The sequence below is a fragment of the Cebus imitator genome, unplaced genomic scaffold (genome assembly GCF_001604975.1).
Source record: "Cebus imitator isolate Cc_AM_T3 unplaced genomic scaffold, Cebus_imitator-1.0 Scaffold522, whole genome shotgun sequence".
Taxonomy (NCBI): Eukaryota; Metazoa; Chordata; class Mammalia; order Primates; family Cebidae; genus Cebus; species Cebus imitator.
Genome location: NW_016107837.1, coordinates 536,078 through 555,080, shown reverse-complemented (window position 1 = coordinate 555,080; position 19,003 = coordinate 536,078). Strand labels below are relative to the sequence as shown.

The 19,003-nt window shown below is 54.9% G+C and overlaps 1 protein-coding gene across 1 annotated transcript in view; it reads left to right on the top strand.

The window, feature by feature from the left end:
- The window catches only part of HTT (huntingtin), a 143,266-nt gene that overhangs the window by 119,847 nt on the left and 4,416 nt on the right, over positions 1-19,003 (top strand). The window contains exons 53-65 of the mRNA XM_017514327.2: positions 1,892-1,992; positions 2,891-3,045; positions 3,484-3,623; positions 5,148-5,230; positions 7,421-7,551; positions 7,665-7,794; positions 9,460-9,615; positions 12,650-12,840; positions 15,017-15,131; positions 15,297-15,510; positions 15,884-15,989; positions 17,935-18,097; positions 18,328-18,488. Of these exons, the coding sequence (XP_017369816.1) occupies positions 1,892-1,992; positions 2,891-3,045; positions 3,484-3,623; positions 5,148-5,230; positions 7,421-7,551; positions 7,665-7,794; positions 9,460-9,615; positions 12,650-12,840; positions 15,017-15,131; positions 15,297-15,510; positions 15,884-15,989; positions 17,935-18,097; positions 18,328-18,488 (1,846 nt within the window). The remainder of the gene's footprint in view (positions 1-1,891; positions 1,993-2,890; positions 3,046-3,483; positions 3,624-5,147; positions 5,231-7,420; positions 7,552-7,664; positions 7,795-9,459; positions 9,616-12,649; positions 12,841-15,016; positions 15,132-15,296; positions 15,511-15,883; positions 15,990-17,934; positions 18,098-18,327; positions 18,489-19,003) is intronic.

The window sequence follows — 19,003 nt, the reverse complement described above, 5'->3', positions numbered from 1 at the left end:
TACTGAGAAAAGAGATCCCAGTTCCTGTGTTTGTGTGACTTTAACCCCAGCCTTTTGTATTCCGGGCTTGTTTGAAGTCAGGAAAGGTTCATGTGTAATGGACAATGTGAGGCCAAATTCTGCCTTCAGATTTTGCACTCAGGCTAAACAGTGGCAGCGCATGTATGAGAATGTTTTCTCATGTTCACTGGTCTGATCCTGTTGTGTCTCACTGGTGCCTTTTCTCATATGGGAACAAGCAGACGGGAGCAGATGGAGTCGGGTCTCTTGGCACTCGCCTTCCGCAGAGCCTAGAGGCAGCATGCAGAGAAAGCGGGCTTGGGCTCAGTTGGTCCTGGTCTGCTTCCAGCCCTCATAGCTGAGCAGCGCAGGGCCAGTCCGTTTATCCTCTAGAAACCCTCAGTTTTGTCAGATTTGTAAGATGGGGTCATATCTATTTCATAGAATTGTTGCAGATTTAGAAATTACATTTCTAAATAAGAATTACTCCTTATTTCTAAAAAAGTGCCTGAATGAGCAAGTCACCACTTTTGCCCCTATTTTATGGCAAGAGGTGTGATCTTGTGGTGGGATTGTAATTGGTAAGTTCTCAGTGGCTGTGCCCTGCTGTGGTGTTTCCTGGAAAGTTCCTGTCTTGTGCTAGAAAGTCTGGCAGGGGCACCCTGACTCCACTGTCCAGTCCTCTCCCCCGTCCCTCAGGCTTCTGCAGATTTGAGGCTTGTTTTGATCCCAGAAGGTTGTGGCAGCAGACACCATGCCTCTAGTTTCTCCTTTGGTTAACTAGACCATTCAGTGTCCGAAGGGAACCCTGAGCGGGAACTTAAGCCAGCTGCCTCACAGAGCTCCTCCTTTTCCTCGCTGTGAAGATCTGTGTCAGTGGCCTCCTGGGCTCCCCCCTCGCCTCACAGGAGCTCCTTTGCTTACTTGGTGTCCTCACTCTCGAACTGCCCTTCAGACGTGTGTGACCCAAGGCTCTGCTGCAGTCCTGGCCTTCGCTCGTGCTCCTTTTCTTTGTTTTTTCCCTGTAATGTGAATTGTTGTATCGGTCTGTATCTATGTCCAAATCAGTCCTGTGTGCTGTTCCCCTCTGTCTCTTGTTTTCATCCCAGGGACCCCGATGTCCATTGCTCTAGTTCTTCTGTCCCAAGCACCCCATGCCATTGCTGTGGCCTTACCACAAGTGGCGTGGCTGCCTCAGAGGTCACAACAGGGACATGAAGCACAGCTGTTGGTTAGAGACACTCGAATGTAGCTCACCCGTAGGAATGCTCAAGGGGCGGCCTATTGGATGTGCTTTCATTGAATCCCTGTTCCTACCTTGATACACTCTTTTTGATCTGTTCTTCTAGACGGGTCAGAGGAACCATTGCTTTGACTTTTAAATTTTTAGCAGCTTTATTGAGGCAGAATTCACATACTACAGTATTCACTCACTCTAAGCAGACAGTTTGGTGGCCTTTAGTTTTATCCATGGTGTGCAGCCAGCAGCACAGTCTCAGGGGTGGACTTCAGGGAAGATTTTAGCCCATCTGGTAAGTGGGACAGAAGTGGCCCTGGCCCTGCACAAGGTTGCCTGCATGGGTGTCCCTGCCCTGTCCCTGTGTCTACGCCACTGGGGGTTGACCATGCTGCCAGGGCCAAACTGGGCCTGTGCCTCCTGTCTCTCACGTGCTCAGATGGTGAAGCTGATGTCTGTGTGCTTCTGTTTCCTCGATGATGAAATGGAGGGAGTAGTCTTTCCCACACCATAGACCTGTGTGGGGTTTAAGGGATTCACTGCTGCCGGTGTGGAGCTTGCTGTAGGAGCTGGGCTGTGTCAGCGTAGCTGTCAGCTCTCCGTTATAGGCTTGAAAAGGCTTGACACTGTCTCATGTAATATTTATGTTTCTAGGCTGGACCAGTCGTACTCAGTTTGAAGAAACTTGGGCCACTCTCCTTGGTGTCCTGGTGACCCAGCCCCTCGTGATGGAGCAGGAGGAGAGCCCACCAGAAGTAAGGCCACACCCTGTGCTGGTTGGCACATGGGCAGTTATGGCCGCTTGCAGGCCTTTGGTGGTGAACAAAATAAGGCAGGAAGCTGGTGTCTTTCTCTTACCTTATTTTTGAAAGAGTAGCCAGATGGTGATTTGACTGATATTCCAGGGCAGGGACAAAGCCTGCTGAGGTTTGGGGGCTGCAATTACCAGTGGCTAAAATGCATCTTATTATAGTGCATTCCATGTTAAGGATCAATAAGATTGTGCCCTTTCTGGAAAACATCTTTTAGTTCTATTTGAATTTAAATGAAAAGGCACTTTATAAAGGCCATGAGTAGGACCTGGTTTCATTTTTCTAACTTCTTGTGGAGATTTTATCAGGCCTCTTGAAGTGTTCACATACATTGCGTTAACATGACATTAGTAATACCTGCTCTGGTAAAGCGAAGCCAGCAGGGTGGGAAGTTGTGGGATGTAGGCCCTTGATTCTGTTAGAGGTGTGGTATGAACTCACAGAAATGACAGTTGGGAGGGTAGACATATGTCACAAATCAGCAGGATTGTCTTTAAATTCATCTATAGAAGCTAACAGATTGTCATATGCAGGGCCCCTCAAATGTATGAGGGAATTCAAGGATAATTTATTAAAATGGATTGCATGTTTGGCATTTTGTGCCCAAAGGAGTCCTTGATTGGAAGAATGGACATTTGGCCATCAGATGGGCTCTGGGTCCATATGTAGAGGCCCTGCCTCGTGCCCCGTGAGCTCAGCCTGGCAGATGCCCCTTGGTAGCACGTAGGGCTCCTCTTCCTCCCTTCGGGGCCAGGTGGACTCTGGGTTCTGCAGGCATGTGCAGGCAGAGCTGCTTGTGGATGTCTTGCTGCTCTTGTTGACGTGTGGACTGTCCTTCCAGGAAGACACAGAGAGGACCCAGATTAACGTCCTGGCTGTGCAGGCCATTACCTCACTGGTGCTCAGTGCAATGACCGTGCCTGTGGCTGGCAACCCAGCTGTGAGCTGCTTGGAGCAGCAGCCCCGGAACAAGCCTCTGAAAGCTCTTGACACCAGGTTTGCTTGCGTTCCCACATGTCTCCGGGACGTAGCAGGTGCTGGGGACAGTGGGATCCCCCCTGACATGTCCAGCAGCTTCACCCAGGCCATTTTTCTTTGTTGCTAGACTTGAAAACACTGTGCATGTGCATATGGTCTGTGCAGGAAGTGCAGACCCAAAGGTGGCCTCTTGGCCAGCGAGGGGCTGAAAACGTGATAGGCACCGACATGGGGGTTATTGAGTGCTTAAGGGTAGATGTTAGCAGAGCAAGAATGAGCGAGCAAACAGTAGAACGCCCACGTAAGGGCTCGTGGACAGGCACTCATGTAGGAAGTGGCTTTCACTTGGCATTATGCCAGGGTGCTTTAGGCAAAGTGGAGGAAAAATTCTGGTATTTTTCACTTGCAAGATTTTGAAGGAAACAAAACATCCTTTTCCTTTGTTCTGAAATTTAGGTTTGGGAGGAAGCTGAGCATTATCAGAGGGATTGTAGAGCAAGAGATTCAAGCAATGGTTTCAAAGAGAGAAAACATTGCCACCCATCATTTATACCAGGCCTGGGATCCTGTCCCTTCTCTGTCTCCAGCTACTACAGGTACCTGAGGGGAAGGGGGGCAGTTGTACTTGGGCGGGAATGAGAAAAGGCCAGCATGCTCATCACACCAGCTATGCAGGAAGACCTGAGTGTGGCTTGAGCTAAGTACGCTGTCCCGTTCATAAGCAGGAGTCTTATTCAGGCCCAGGCAGGAAATAAAATCTGGAAATGAATTTGAAGCATTATCTCCTGGCAGTCAAGATGTGAGAAGCGACGGAATTTTCATGGGCTGTCAGACCCTCAGGTTTTAAAAGTTGAATTAGTTGCTTGTTAAGAACTCAACCAAGTTCATTTACACAAGCTGAATCTCCAGCTTTTCCTAAGGAACCACGTGTGGCAATGCCTGCACAGTGGGCACAGCTGGGCGCGAGCGCCCTGCTCCCTACACCTCTCCCCTCCCTGGGCCCTGTCTGTTGGTGCCGGCACTCCCACCAAGCTTTCCAGTTGTGTGCCTGCCTCATCACAGGCACTGGAGTTTGTCACCTGGTTCAAAAGAAGGGAGTTTTGTGGGGATTGGGGGATACATGTTTTTCACTGAACAAGTATTTTAGCACAGAGCTTTGTGACTCCCTAGTTAAGTTATTAGGAGTTTAAGTACCTTGAAGGCTTTAATTGCAGAAAGTTGTATGTGGAAGCGCGGTGTGTTTATGCAGTGTCTGTGACCCCCAAATGTAAACACTAAAAATGTAGGGCACCGAAGTAAACCAAGTCCCTGGAAGGCCATCAGTCCAGCCTTCAAGGAGCTCATAGGTCAGGAGGACCCAGGAGCAATGACCTGACATAGAAGGTAGAGAAGAGGGGCACAGAGGTGGGCAGGCGGGGGCACACACAGGCAGCTCCTGGAGCTCGGGGGGAGCAGGTGCTTCCAGGTAAGGGGGCGCGGAGGCCCTTTGAGATGGGGCGAGTTGAGGCTAGGGTCTGGCAGAAAGTTAGCAGGGTACATTCAGCTGGAGGCTGGCACCTGGGAATTGGTGGGGGATGCCCAGCAGAAAGACATGGGAGGTTGTTTGGCCTGGGGCCTGGGGTGTGTGTGAGGTAGAGTGGGGGCATTATCCTGCTCCCGCTCCTGCCGGCTGTGCCTGGTCAGCGTGGGCACCAAGGTGGGGTTCTGGAAGGCTCTGTTTACCAAAATACTCATCTGGGTCCCACAGGGAGCTTGCCTGCTTGGACTGTCAGCTCGCCTGCAGCTGCTGACTCCTAAGCTTTTGCAGCTCAGCCCGCAACCAGTTCCCACTCACAGAGGTGGGAGCTGAGGGGTGACAGGTGCATGCTGCAGTCTTATTTGTCATTGAGACAAAATGATAAGAGTACAGCTTGCCCACCGGCCCTGCCAGCTTAATGGGTTATAATTTGACAAAACCCCTCAGACCCAAAGGGCTCTGCACAACTTGGGCCCTCCTGCCAGCAGCGAGGGCAGGTGGCTCAGGGCTGGGTACCTGTCTGGGCAGATGCTGGGCTGGCACGGGTGGGCCTGCGGCCCCGTACCCCTTTGCAAATCAGGACTCAGGGTGCTGGTGTTCACAGGTGCCCTCATCAGCCACGAGAAGCTGCTGCTGCAGATGAACCCTGAGCGGGAGCTGGGGAGCGTGAGCTACAAACTGGGCCAGGTCAGTCTTGCCGCCCGCCCTCGGCCCACTCCTGTCCTCAGGCTTTAGCGCTTAGCACAACCCGGGAGCAAAGCTCAGTGCGCTTTTTAAATGAAAGAAAGTTTCACTTAAAAACATTATTTAATGTTCATTGTTTTTGTCCTTTTTATTCCTAGGCCCCACAGGAGAGGAAGTATTACTTTTGTTTTTATTTATGTTCTTTAGTCCAGAAAGTAGTTAAGACGCCTCACATGTAGTGATAGAGATGCGTGTAAAGGACAGTGAGAGGGCGTGAGCTGGACTTAGGCAAGAACCATGAGAGGCCAAGAGTGCAGTGAGGATAGAGTGGAGTCAGCTGAGATGCTCAGGAGGAAGTAGGCACCACGAAGGGCCCTGGTGTGGGGGCCACGGGCTTGGGCCTGAGTGTCCCTGTGGCCGGCTCTGGGAAGGTTCCTCAGCACTGCCCAGTGTGCAGGCAGGCAGCTCAGCCACTTCCTGGCAGGCCACGTTGATCTGTGCTTCCCTTCCCTCCTCAGATAAGTAGGGGGATTCAAGGGTCCGGGCATGGTGGCCCACACCTGTAATCTACAACATTTTAGGAGCCTGAGGCAAGAGGCTCTCCTGAGCCCAGGAGGTTGAGGCTGCAGTGAGGCATGATTGCACCACTGCACTCCAGCCTGTGCAACAGACCAATACCCTGTCACTTTAAAAAAATGTGGATAGAAACATATGGCCATTTGTGTATGATGGCACGGGGCATGGAGCCCTACAGGTGTGTGCTCGGGGGTGGGCCCGGCTGGCCGACCTGCACCTTTCCGCCACCCTGTGCTGTGTCCGTCACTCACAGGGTTCCCAGTTTAGTGAAACTAGTTGTGCAGGACAGTTCTCTTTTTAGCTTTTGTTTCAGTAGAAATGAGTCAGAACAGCGTTTAGAAACACTTAAAAGCTCTGAGGATTTCCTCTTCTGAGTTCCTGGCTTGCAGCCTTCACAGCAGAAACCCCACGGTGTCACGCCCCTGGTTTCTGTTCCCTGCTGTTTGCCAGTACTGTCCTGTTCTGTGCCTACTGGCTTCAGTGACAGGAAGCAGGGAGCTGCTGCACCAGCCTGTGTTTTTCTAGACGTAGTTCTGTCCTTTCAGCTTTGACAGATGTTTCCACCCCAAGATAAGTGAAAGCGATGGTTGGGAGGCACTGTATTTTTCGTGGAAGTGTTTCTGAAGGGCAGGCTGAGAGCGAGAGGCCTGGGGCTCACTGGGTGCCTATGGCCTAGTCCTGGGCCCAGGGACACTGGCCCGGGCCCGAGCTGTGAGCTGTTCCCTATTCCCCTGGCCTGCTGCATTTGCCCACATCCTTCAGTGTTTGCGTCGTGTCTGGCATCTGCAAACCGACTGTCATGGGATCACACTGGGGCTCAAGTGCAGTCCCACCCCTGCCCTGTCTGGGACATTCCGCCCCCAGATGCCGCTGGACTGAGCAACTACTTGCTTTTGGGAAAGAGGTGGGTGGGGTAGGGGTCTGGGCATGGGGAGCACAGGGGCCGTTCCTTGGCCGGAGAGTTGTTTGAACAGATTCCCAGCCTGCCTTCTCCACTCCCTGCAGGGTGTTGGGTCCCTGGGGAAATGGCGCTTGGTGCCAAGAGCATGATTGGGGCTAGTGCCAGTGGTGATGGGAACACCTTTTTGTGGGCACACAGCCCACAGCACTGCGCCAAGTGCTCGAGGCTTCCAGAGAACCGGGCAGAAAGGAGGAAAGCCGAGGTGTGCTGACCGCGTGGTGGCTGTGTGATCTGGAGCTTGAGCCACAGAGGCGCGAGAAGAAGCTCTGGCCTGGGGTTTACCACGATGACTACCAGTGAGGGAGATTGGAAAAGAAATCCCACGTGTTGGTTCCATGTTTTGGGGACTCCATTCAGCTGGCACTTAAGAGTGCAAGTGTTCCTTAGAGCCTCTTTCTGTCACCCTCCTCAGCGGTGGGGTTGGCTAGCACCTGATTCAGGCCTTCAGTGTGTGCTGGAGCTTACCAGCAGCAGTCTAGCCCCCGCCCCACCCTCTCTGAGCTCCTTTGCTGGTCACATGGGGTGTCTGAACGACCCTTGCTAAGGGACAGGTTGTTCTGACAGCAGGCTTGTGCCGAGTCCCAGGGGCACACCCGCCCCCCAGGAGCCTGACACCGTGGCCGCAGCACTGAGCTGGTGCCCTGTTTCTGTGGCAGGTTTCCATACACTCTGTGTGGCTGGGGAACAGCATCACACCCCTGAGGGAGGAGGAATGGGGCGAGGAGGAGGAGGAGGAGGCCGACACCCCCGCACCTTCATCACCGCCCACGTCTCCAGTCAACTCCAGGTTTTCAGAAATTTGACAATTTTTAATTAGTCATTTGATTTGTTTGAGGTGCTTCTTGAAATGAGCCTCTCCTCTTATGCACCTGGAAAATACCCACCTCACATATTCCGCAGGAAGCACCGGGCTGGAGTTGACATCCACTCCTGTTCACAGTTTTTGCTCGAGTTGTACAGTCGCTGGATCCTGCCGTCCAGCTCAGCCAGGAGGACCCCAGCCATCCTGATCAGCGAGGTGGTTCGATCCGTAAGTGAGACTTCCCATTCCCCCCACACCCACATGGGCACATGCACCACACACACCACGTGCATGCACACACACACACATGCACCACATACACCACACATGCCACATGCACACACCCGACGCCCACACACATGCACACACACGCCACACCCCACGCCCCACACACCACATGCACACACACACATGCCACACCACATACACCACACATGCCACATGCACACACACGCCACATCACATGCACCACACATGCCACATGCACACACATCCCACGCCCCACACACATGCATGCATACACACGCCACACCACATGCACCACACATGCCACATGCACACACATCCCACGCCCCACACACATGCATGCATACACACGCCACACCACATGCACCACACATGCCACATGCACACACATCCCACGCCCCACACACATGCACATACACGCCACACCACATGTACCACATGCACCACACATGCCACATGCACACACATCCCACTCCCCACACACATGCACACACACACCACACACACCACACGCACACACCCCCTATGCCCCACACCACATGCACACACATCCCACGCCCCCCACACATTTACACACATGCCACACCACACCACACATGCACACACACCCCACACCACATGCATGCACACACACACCACACACACACATACCACGTGCACGCACACCACATGTATCACATATACCACACACCGCACACAAAAAGTGCACACACAACACACACATACCCTACACGCCACACCACACACACCACATGCATGCAAACACATGCACCACATGCATGTACACACATGCCACACCACACATACACATGCCACACGCATGCCCCACACACCACATGCATGCACACACGCCACACCACATGCATCACATATACCACACACGCCACATACACACCATGCCCCACACGCCACATGCACACACACACACGTCACACCACACGCACCACATACACATGCCACAAACACATGCACATACATGCACCACAGCCCACACACATGCCATATGCATCACACACATGCACACATGCCACAGCCCACACGCCACACACATCACACACCACACACACCCCACACACAACATGTACCACACACACGCCACACCTACCACATACACCACACACATGCACACACATTCCATGTACACACAGCATACACCACATGCAACACACATGCACACACATACCACACGTCACAGATACCCACCACACACACACCACACCACACCACACCACGGATACATGCCCCCCACATGCCACATGCACACACACATGCCACACACCACACATGCACACACCATGCATGCCACATGCACACACACCACACGCACACAGACGCCCCACACATGCACACACTCACCACACATGCCACATGCAGACGCCACACATGCACACCATACATACAGCACAATTACCACACACACACAACATACCTACACCATATATGCACGATGTACACTCACAGATGCACCACCCGCATACACCACACACACACACACACACACACACACACACACACACACCCCTGTCCGGCACAGTAATGTTTCTTGGTCATGAGAACACACCTTGCCAGTAGCTGCGTTCTGGATACATTGCCTGGATTCTCACAGCACGATTCTCCCCTTGCTCTCCTGGTGTTCCACGTCTCCAGCTTCTGGTGGTCTCAGACTTGTTCACTGAGCGCAGCCAGTTTGAGCTGATGTATGTGACGCTGACAGAGCTGCGGAGGGTGCACCCTTCAGAAGATGAGATCCTCGCTCAGTACCTGGTGCCCGCCACCTGCAAGGCAGCTGCCGTCCTTGGGATGGTAAGTGACAGGTGACACAGAGGTTTCTATGCTGAAGCCACACGGGCCCGTCTGCCTCAGGACCTGGTGTTGGCCAGAGGTCCAGGGAGCAGCTGCCTCCTAAAGGCCTGTCCCAAACCAGACTCCACGGCCCACGTGAGCTGCAGCGCATCTCAGCTGGAGGGAGTTCAGCGATGGTCAGTGACATCCACAGGTCACTGTGATGTGTGTGCTGGCGGCCAAGCTGTAGTTTGGGGTCCCGTATCCCTTGGCTCCTGACAGCGTTGCAGTACCCCATCCCCACAGAACCATGATGTACAGGGACGCCGAGGCAGCATAGATGGTGGCAATGCCCCTGGCTTCCCAATGCTCTGCCCCTTCCCAATGCCTCACGCCCCTTCTCAGTTACGTTCCAGGCCCTCCGAGCTTCCTGGCTGGACAGCTTCTCTTCCGGGGGCTGTTTTGTCACAGTGACCCTGCATTTCCAGTCCCAAATCTGGGTGCTGTAGTCTCTTCTTCGCATAGGGGTTGTCTCAGTCTGTTTTGGCTAAAACAGACCTTCGACTGGGTAATTTATCAACAGTGGGAATTCTCACATTTCTGGGGTCTGGAAGTTCATGGTCAGGGTGCCAGCATATTTGGTGTTTGGCGAGGGCTGCTTTGTGCTTCACAGATGGTGCCTTCTCGCTGGGTCTTCACACAGTGGAAGAAGTGAACAGGCTCCCTCGGGCCTTTTAGAAGGACACCAATCCCATTCACAGGGGCTCTACCCCCATGACCTAATCATCTCCCCAGGCCCCACCTTCTAGTACTGTGGCGCTGCAGATGAGGTGTCATTGGAGGAGTTTTGGGGAGATACCAAGTTCAGACCATCACAAGGGTTGAGTGTTATCCTCTGGAGCTCCTCCTTACTCTGCTTCTGGTGTATCAGGATCCAGGCAGCATGGCAGCTGTATTCTGTGGGCACATCACCATGTGGTATTTGCCAAGCATCCTTCAGCTGTACACATGAAGTCATTACCCGTGGGCCCCGACATTTGGCGATGCATATTTAAGGATGTCAGATGTCAGAGCTGGCACCTCTGGTTCTTTGTCATGTGGCATTACCTAGTAATCCATGTTATAATAACAATAGAAACTAGTTTCTTCAACAAGCGTCTGAGTGGCTGCCGTGTGCCAGGCATTTGGAGCCCGTGGTGAGAATGGCATGGTGGTGCCCATCCAGGCCTGCCTGCCCCGTGCTGTGTGTGTGTTCCCGTCTGTCAGTAACGACGGTGCTGTCGTGATGGTGATGATGTTTGCCATCACAGCAGCCACTAGCATTTGCAGAGCTCTTGCTCCTGCACCCCCACCTGAAAAAGGCAGCCCAAGGTGGCCAAGGTCAGAGGTTAGCTGGCTTGTCCAGGTCACACAAGGTGCAGCAGAGGCGGGGTGAGCCCTTGTCCGTGCCCTGGAGCTTGACTCCCTCCCTGCAAGTCTTGATTGCTCTCGCCTAGACTGTTCTCCCCGAGCCTGAACACCAGTTGTCTTCCCTCGTGGGTGGCCTTGCTGGTGCCGTGCTGGTGAGTCGGCAGCCGCCCAGGGAGTGGAGACAATGAGTGCGTGGGCTCCCTGTGTGGACAGCTCCCTTCACTTCGCATGCCCTCTGGGTGCTGCCCGCACGATGGCAAAGTGGCTCTTGGAAGGGGCCTTCCCCTTTGTGGGGTGTTTCAGCTGCCAGGCTAACTTGAATTGCAACTGTGGTTTTGTGCTCAGACCCAGAGCCCTCTAGGCAAGTGTTGTGTCATCAGTAATCAGATGAGAACTAATAATTTTGAAAAGCAGATCCTAAGGCAGGATGGGCATGGACACTGATTCCCAGCTCTGTGTGCACGCATGTGTGCCTTGAAGATGATCATCCTCTGTGAAAGTTTTCAGTGTGTCATGTGTTGGTACAGACGTATCCAGAGCATGTCGTTTTGAGATATTTGCTCACTGTTGTGAAATCTGTGCCACCCAAGACCGGGTCCTGATGTGGGACTTTCAGAGGTGGGACCTGGGGCTGCAGGAGACACAGTCCTCAGGGAGGTGCCACATGGCATTGTGCATATGAGGGGGATAGCACAGGGTGAGGTGGGGGCCCAAGGAAGTGATTGACAGAGAACAGCCTCCTCCCTCAGTCTTCATTCCTGGGGTGGGAGGGAGTGGCTCCTGTGTCTTCCGGTCATTTCCCCCACGGAGAGGCTCCTGCCACTGCCAAGAACCTCACCTCATTCCGTAAAAACAGGAGGCTGCCTGACCATCCAGCACTCCATGGGAATTCTGTGTCCCCTTAGTCTTGGGCTGAAGGAGGGCATCATTCCTTGCTGACTTCTGCAGGGATCTCCTCACTGTTAAAGAGCAGATTGAAAGTGAAGAATTTGGGCCAAGTGTTTAGGTCTATACTTAATGCCATTAGGTTTGGAATACTAAGTGAAATTGAGGCCATTTTGGTCAAAGTTAGTGTAAACTGATGTCAGGGATCCCTGAGACTACCCCAGGTTTTACTAAGATTTATTACAGTAAAAGTACACAGGACAAAATCAGCAAGGGCAGAGGCCATGGGTTGATACTCAGAGGAAACCAGGCTTGAGCTTCCAGAATCTTCTCCCAGTGGGGTTGCGCAGGATGCACTTAACTGCCCCTGCAGTGAGCTGTGACAGTGTGTATGCAGTGTCATCACCAGGGAAGCCAACTAGAGACTCGGTGCCAGAGTTTTTACTGGGGGCTGGGCACATGGGCACCCTCTGCTGCCCAGGCTCTGGACTCATAGAGGGAAGGGAAGGCAGGTTCTCAGCATAAACCCTGTTGCCCACACAAGCAGCTGAGCACAGGGAGCCCCTCCTCAGTGAGGGTGGTGGGCATCAGCCAGGGGCCAGCCTTGCATGAATCCTCCCTCAGGATACAGTCTCAGGCCTGCTTCTGCGCTCCTTAGCATGAGGGCAGCACCCCTCACTCCCACCCTCTGGCTGTAGGGAGGAGCTACTGGGACGGGAGCTCTGGTGGCGTGCAGCAGCCTTTGTCTGTGTGTGCCTAGGACAAGGCCGTGGCGGAGCCCGTCAGCCGCCTACTGGAGAGCACACTCAGGAGCAGCCACCTGCCCAGCAGAGTCGGAGCCCTGCACGGCATCCTCTATGTGCTGGAATGCGACCTGCTAGACGACACTGCTAAGCAGCTCATCCCGGTCATCAGCGACTATCTCCTCTCCAGCCTCAAAGGACTCGCCCAGTGAGTGGGAGCCCGGCTGGGGGTCGGGTGGGGGTCTCGGAGTGAGCTGTGAAGGCAGCAGTGTCACACCTCTCCAAATGCCCAGTGGGAACCCAGGCGGGCACCATAGCTGAGGTCAGTGAGTCGCAAGGGCACGGGTGTGTCCTGGAGGCTTCCTCAGGCACCCCCAGCTAGCTGGAGCTCCCACCTCTGCTGCTGTGTCCCCCGGCACTTAGCGCACTCCCCCACGTGTCTTCCTGAGTCTGTTTGCCAGGCCAGTGGTGGCGCTTGTTCCCTGCTCCCAGAAGCCTGTTCTCATTGCCCAGGCCCAGCCTCCTCTCTGCTCCTTCCCCGCCCTGGCCCAGCACCTTACCTCTGTCTTATTTCCACTGTGATTCCCACCTTACCTTATCTTTTGTTTTTGAGATGGAGTCCAGCTCTGTTGCCAGGCTGTAGTGCAGTGGTGCAATCTTGGCTCACTGCAACCTCCCCCTCCCAGGTTCAAGTGATTTCCTGCCTCAGCCTCCCAAGTAGCAGGGACTACAGGCGTGTGCTACCACGCCTGGCTAATTTTTTGTATTTAGTAGAGATGGGGTTTCACCATGTTGGCCAGGATGGTCTCCATCTCCTGACCTTGTGATCTGCCCACCTCAGCCTCCCAAACTGCTAGGATTATACGCATGAGCCACGGCGCCTGGCCCCAACCTCACCTTATCTTAAAGCTGCTGTATGGCAGGTTCTGCACAGATGTGTCCTTGACAGAGCGCGGCTGGTGACACAACCCCTTAGAGAGCAAGACAAGCTCTTCCCAACAATGTCCCACAAGTCCGGAGGGCTCTGTGACACCCGGTCCCACCTTCTCGCTCCAGAAGTGGCAGAGGCTTGTAGCGGAGATGGGACCAGCCTCTCTGAGTCATAGGCCCCTGCACAAGGAGCTGTCTTTAGAGGGAAGGTGGAATTCCAGCAGCCACCCACATCGGGGAAGATGGGAAGGGGGCTGGGAGGAACAGCCAGTTATCCCCTTTGACAAGTGGGCAGGAGATGGGGGCTGGGTCAGAGTTGAGTGGAAGACTTGGAGTGAGACGGGAAGGTCTTGGTGGGCACAGTTGAGACAGGAGGGAGGTGTGAGCCAGGGCATGTGCCAATGGCCATCAGCAGAGCTTGAGACATGCTGGAGCAGGGACAGTGCTCATCTGGGACAGAGTGGCGGAAGCCTGTTGGGGGGCCCTTCTCACCGGTCATCCTTGCTGGGCAGTGGGTGCTGTGCTGGCAGGACAGGCAGACAGCTGGCACCCGTCTCTGTGTCCCTGGAGCCTGGCACAGGGCCAGGTCACATGGGACACAGGTCTGCAAATCAGGCACATATGTTGGTTAGCAACATGATTTTGGGGGGCAGCCCAGAATGGGCCCCAGACACAGGCAGAAGCCCTGGTGTGCTGACATCTGGGGCTGTTCTGTGGCTCTTGGTGCTGTGGGCACGGAGGACTCAGGGAAGGAGAGTTGAGATGGCCCGAGAGTTGTGTTTGGGATGCAGAGAGCTTTTGGCATCCAGGTGGAGGTGGCACATGGGGCTGGCCTCAGCACCATGGGCAGAGGGGCTGTGTCACGTGCCTTCGAGGTGGAGGTGGACCAGGTGGTGACGGCTGTAAGCATCCCTGGGCATGTTTCTGCGGGAGGAGGGGGCATCATGTTGGTTCCTCTGTTCACAGTGGCCACTCATTCAGTCCCTGGCTCCGGGTTCCTGCTGTGCTGTGGGAAAAGCAGGCACTGATGGGGATCACACAGGCAGCACATCATGGTGGAATGTGCCACGAGGGAAAAGCATGGGCACTCAGGAAGTAGAGGGGACTGGCCGGGGGTGTGCGAATCCAAGGCCTCTCTGAGGGACAGCGAGAGGACGTGTGTGGTGGCCACAGGGGATGGTGGGCCAGGCTGAGAGGGCAAGGCATCGGGGCTGGTAGACGGGCTCAGCCACCCAGAGAGTGTTGGTCCGGCAGAGGCTGAAGGGTCAGGCCAGGTTGCAGGGGCCCGGGGAGCCATGCAGGGTGGATGCTCCCAGGAGCCAGCCTGGCCCACAGCTCTGCATTCCTGCGTGGGGCCAGGTGTGTTGTGGGGCCGTCTCCACGGTGGCTGGGAGTGGCTGAGCCTGTCCTCTCCACGGTGGCTGGGAGTGGCTGAGCCTGTGTCCCGCTTTCAGCTGCGTGAACACGCACAGCCAGCAGCACGTACTGGTCATGTGTGCCACTGCGTTTTACCTGATTGAGAACTATCCTCTGGACGTGGGGCCAGAATTTTCAGCGTCAATAATACAGGTGAGTGGGCCCCAGCTGTCCTCCTCTGCACACAGGGAGTGGGCTTCCCTTCTGTTTTCCTTGCAGGATTGTAGCAGTGGGCCAGTTGCGACCTGGGGGGAGGAGGCATGAGTACCTGAGACCGTGCAGTGATTCTTTGACACGGAAGCCTTTCGCCCCGTGCAGATGTGTGGGGTGATGCTGTCCGGAAGTGAGGAGTCCACCCCCTCCATCATTTACCACTGCGCCCTCCGAGGTCTGGAGCGCCTCCTGCTCTCCGAGCAGCTCTCCCGCCTGGATGCAGAATCCCTGGTCAAGCTGAGTGTGGACAGAGTGAACGTGCATAGCCCGCACCGGGCTATGGCGGCCCTGGGCCTGATGCTTACCTGCATGTACACAGGTGAGCATGGACATGGTGCCCGCAAGGCTGGCCCACGTCCTGTTCAAGGGAGACAGGAAGGAGCATGCTCACTCAAGGGACCTAGACCAGGCGCCCTCTGATTTGACACCTTTGCTCTTGCCCTAAACCAGCCCCATCACCTTGCAAGAGAGGCTCTGGAGCCCAGGCAGGAGTACCTGCTCAGGGTTGGCCACCCCCCCGGTCACTCATCCCATGTGGCTGAGCTGGGATGGGTCCTGGGCTTTCGAGGGGCTCACATCATGGGCTTTCAGATCTCCAGGCACTCGTTGGACTTCTGTGTACAAAGCATGTCTACAGAGCCTGTTGCGTTGTATGGATGATGTCAGCTTCATACCGAACACTTTTGTTACAGGAAAGGAGAAGATCAGTCCTGGCAGAACCTCAGACCCTAATCCTGCAGCCCCAGACAGCGAGTCGGTGATTGTTGCTATGGAAAGGGTATCTGTTCTTTTTGATAGGTAAGAAATGAAGCCCCATCCTCAGCTGTTTGCTTCCCTAGGAACTTGGCCTGAAGCTGTGCTTTTGTGTGTGTCTACTGATCCCCCGGCCCTGTTGCTGGGGTCCTGCCAGCGATTCCCGACCACAGCCTGACCGTGCTCTGCCTTGGTTCAGGGCTCCACTGGGTCCTTGGACCCCAGCACTCAGGTGTGGTGTTGACCAATTCCCAGGTTGTCCCAGCGCCTGCCCATCTCCCCTGAGGGCTCCGGGACAGTGCCTGGCAGTTGGGCGGTGTGGCAGGGGGCAGGAATGACCAGCCTCTGGGAGGGTGGGACAGACGCCTGTGCAGAGATGAGGAGCTGGCTCAGCCTGGCCGCCTGTCGTGAGAGGGGAGCCCTTGGGGCCACAAGAGGGGGTCCGTGGCGCCTGTAAGCAGTGTAAGGAGCAGTGGCAGAAGAATGAAGGTGAAACGCACACGTCCCTGAGAGCCCAGTGGTTGATGGCTTTATCTCCCTGACCCCCCGCTGTGTGTGCATTTGTGTTTAGAATTGGCTTTGCTCGCCTGCTCTGGAAATGGGTTAGGAGCTTTGTAGGGCTTTTTCTCAAGGACAGGGTCCCCCGATTTGCTCTCAGGCGTAAGTCCTGGCCACATGGCGGATCTGGGGCCTTGCTGCACTGCCTTGCCTGTGATTTCCAATTGGGGTGGCCAGTGGGGAGCCATTTGGCTTTTTTCTCAAGAGCATACTTAAGTGGACCTCTCTCCATTCTTTGACCAATGAGGTATTCTGGTCAGCCATGTTTCCATATTGATTTTTTTTTTTTTTTTGAGACGGAGTTTCGCTCTTGTCACCCAGGGAATGCAATGGTGTGATTTTGGCCCACTGTAACCTCCGCCTCCCAAGTTCAAGTGATTCTTCTGTCTCAGCCTCCCAAGTAGCTGGGATTACAGCTGCCCACCACCATGCCCAGCTAATTTTAATATTTTTAGCAGAGATGGGGTTTCACCATGTTGGCTAGGCTGGTCTTGAACTGACCTCAAGTGATCCGCCCACCTCAGCCTCCCAAAGTACTGGGATTACAAGTGTGAGCCACCGCTCCTGGCCTCCATGTCAATTTAAAAATGCACCTCTGCATCATTCTTCAGTCCCCACATGCTCACTGAGCACCACCGCGGCTGGCAGATGGGCATAGGGAGGTGCCACGACCAGTCCTGACCTTCACGGGGCTTGCAGTCTAGTGCCTCCAGTGCTAGGTGATGAGTGCTCCAGAGAGTGGTGCATGCCGTATGCTCGGCTGCTTTCCAGACGCTGCGGGGAGGCACCTCGGAGTTGACCACAGGTTGCTGTCTGTGGAGCGGTCTCCTCAGAGTGGCTGCAGCCAGGAGTCCCCGTGAAGAAGTGCAGTGCAGTTTCTGGGCCACCATCCATGCATCTCACACACGCTGGCACGTGTGCACTGATGGGATGGGAACATGACGGTTGCTTTTCAGCACTGGACAGGATACTGCTAAAGGGGCAGGTTTTAGGAGCTGGTAGGGGGAGAAGCAGCGAGAGCACAGATGGGGTCCAGGCTTCATGACAAGGAAAGAGTCCTGGTTGACAGCAGTGCTACAAGGTGTTAGAGCACGTGGAAATCTGTGGAGCATTCGGATATGCAAAGCAACAAAAGCATTGTGAGGACGGGTTCTTCAGTTACGATTTCTAAAATCTCTTTTGTGACATCTTCCCCGCTGCCCCACACGAGCTGGACAGAGGAAGAGCTGGGGTTTTGAGTGTTTAGTCTCAAAATTCGTACTCCGGTTGCTTAGCCTCTGACCCCACTTGGAGAGTCCCTCACGGCCAAGGGTACCTCCCAGTCCTGATTTTACATCAGCATTTTGCCCAGTATTAGAGCAAGGGCCCTCCACAGGCAGGTTGGGCAGCTGTGGGAGCTGGTGCCAGGCTCTGACCTGTGTCCCTCCCACAGGATCAGGAAAGGCTTTCCCTGTGAAGCCAGAGTGGTGGCGAGGATCCTGCCCCAGTTTCTAGACGACTTCTTCCCACCCCAGGACATCATGAACAAAGTCATCGGAGAGTTTCTGTCTAACCAGCAGCCGTACCCCCAGTTCATGGCCACCGTGGTGTACAAGGTGAGGTGGTCTGCGTGTGGTGTGGGGATGGAATGGGGAAGCCCGGAGGTGGAGTCGCCCGACTTCCCAGCAGGTTCGCCATTAGGGCCCAGCTCATCCCCTTTAAAGCAGCAATGCCTCTGGCCCCAACCCCAGCCCCACCGCCCAGGCACAGCAAGTGCTTCCCGCCCCCGCTCCCTCTGCTCTCCCCCGCCCGTCCTGACACTCAGACACGTGCTCACTCCTTGCAGGTGTTTCAGACTCTCCACAGCACTGGGCAGTCGTCCATGGTCCGGGACTGGGTCATGCTGTCCCTCTCCAACTTCACGCAGAGGACCCCGGTCGCCATGGCCACATGGAGCCTCTCCTGCTTCTTCGTCAGCGCGTCCACCAGCCCGTGGGTTGCGGCGATGTATCCTCTCTGGGTCCCTGGTGCTGGCTCCATTTCCCTTGTCAACACTGAGGCTAGTGTTTCATGATAAAAGTTTTGAAACCTAACCTTTGCAAAAACCCCACGTATGCCAAGGTGACAGACCCTCAGCCCTAAGGGAGTAAAATGCTGACGGGTACAGAAAGGAGAACAGCCAGACCTTTGCTGACCAGGACCTCTCAGAGGGGCTGGTGTATGGCGGAGGGTCGAAGCTGAGGAGCCCTTCTGTGGAGGGCCGGGGTGAGGGCCGCATGGGAGGGCGGCGGTCTCTGCAGACGTCCCGCCCAGTCACGGGCTCTGTGTGGCTGGGCTTCTCCTGACACTGCTTCTCATTAGCTTTGGTCATTGTGCCTCAATCACCCTCTTGGGGAAAGGCTTCAGTCAAGATCCAGTTCCCACCCCCAGATGCTGGCTGCCAGGAGTTCCCTTTCCACAGCCCTCCCCCAAGACAGATCACAAGAGCCTTCAAGCTGCACGGTTGTCCTGGTACTTACAGC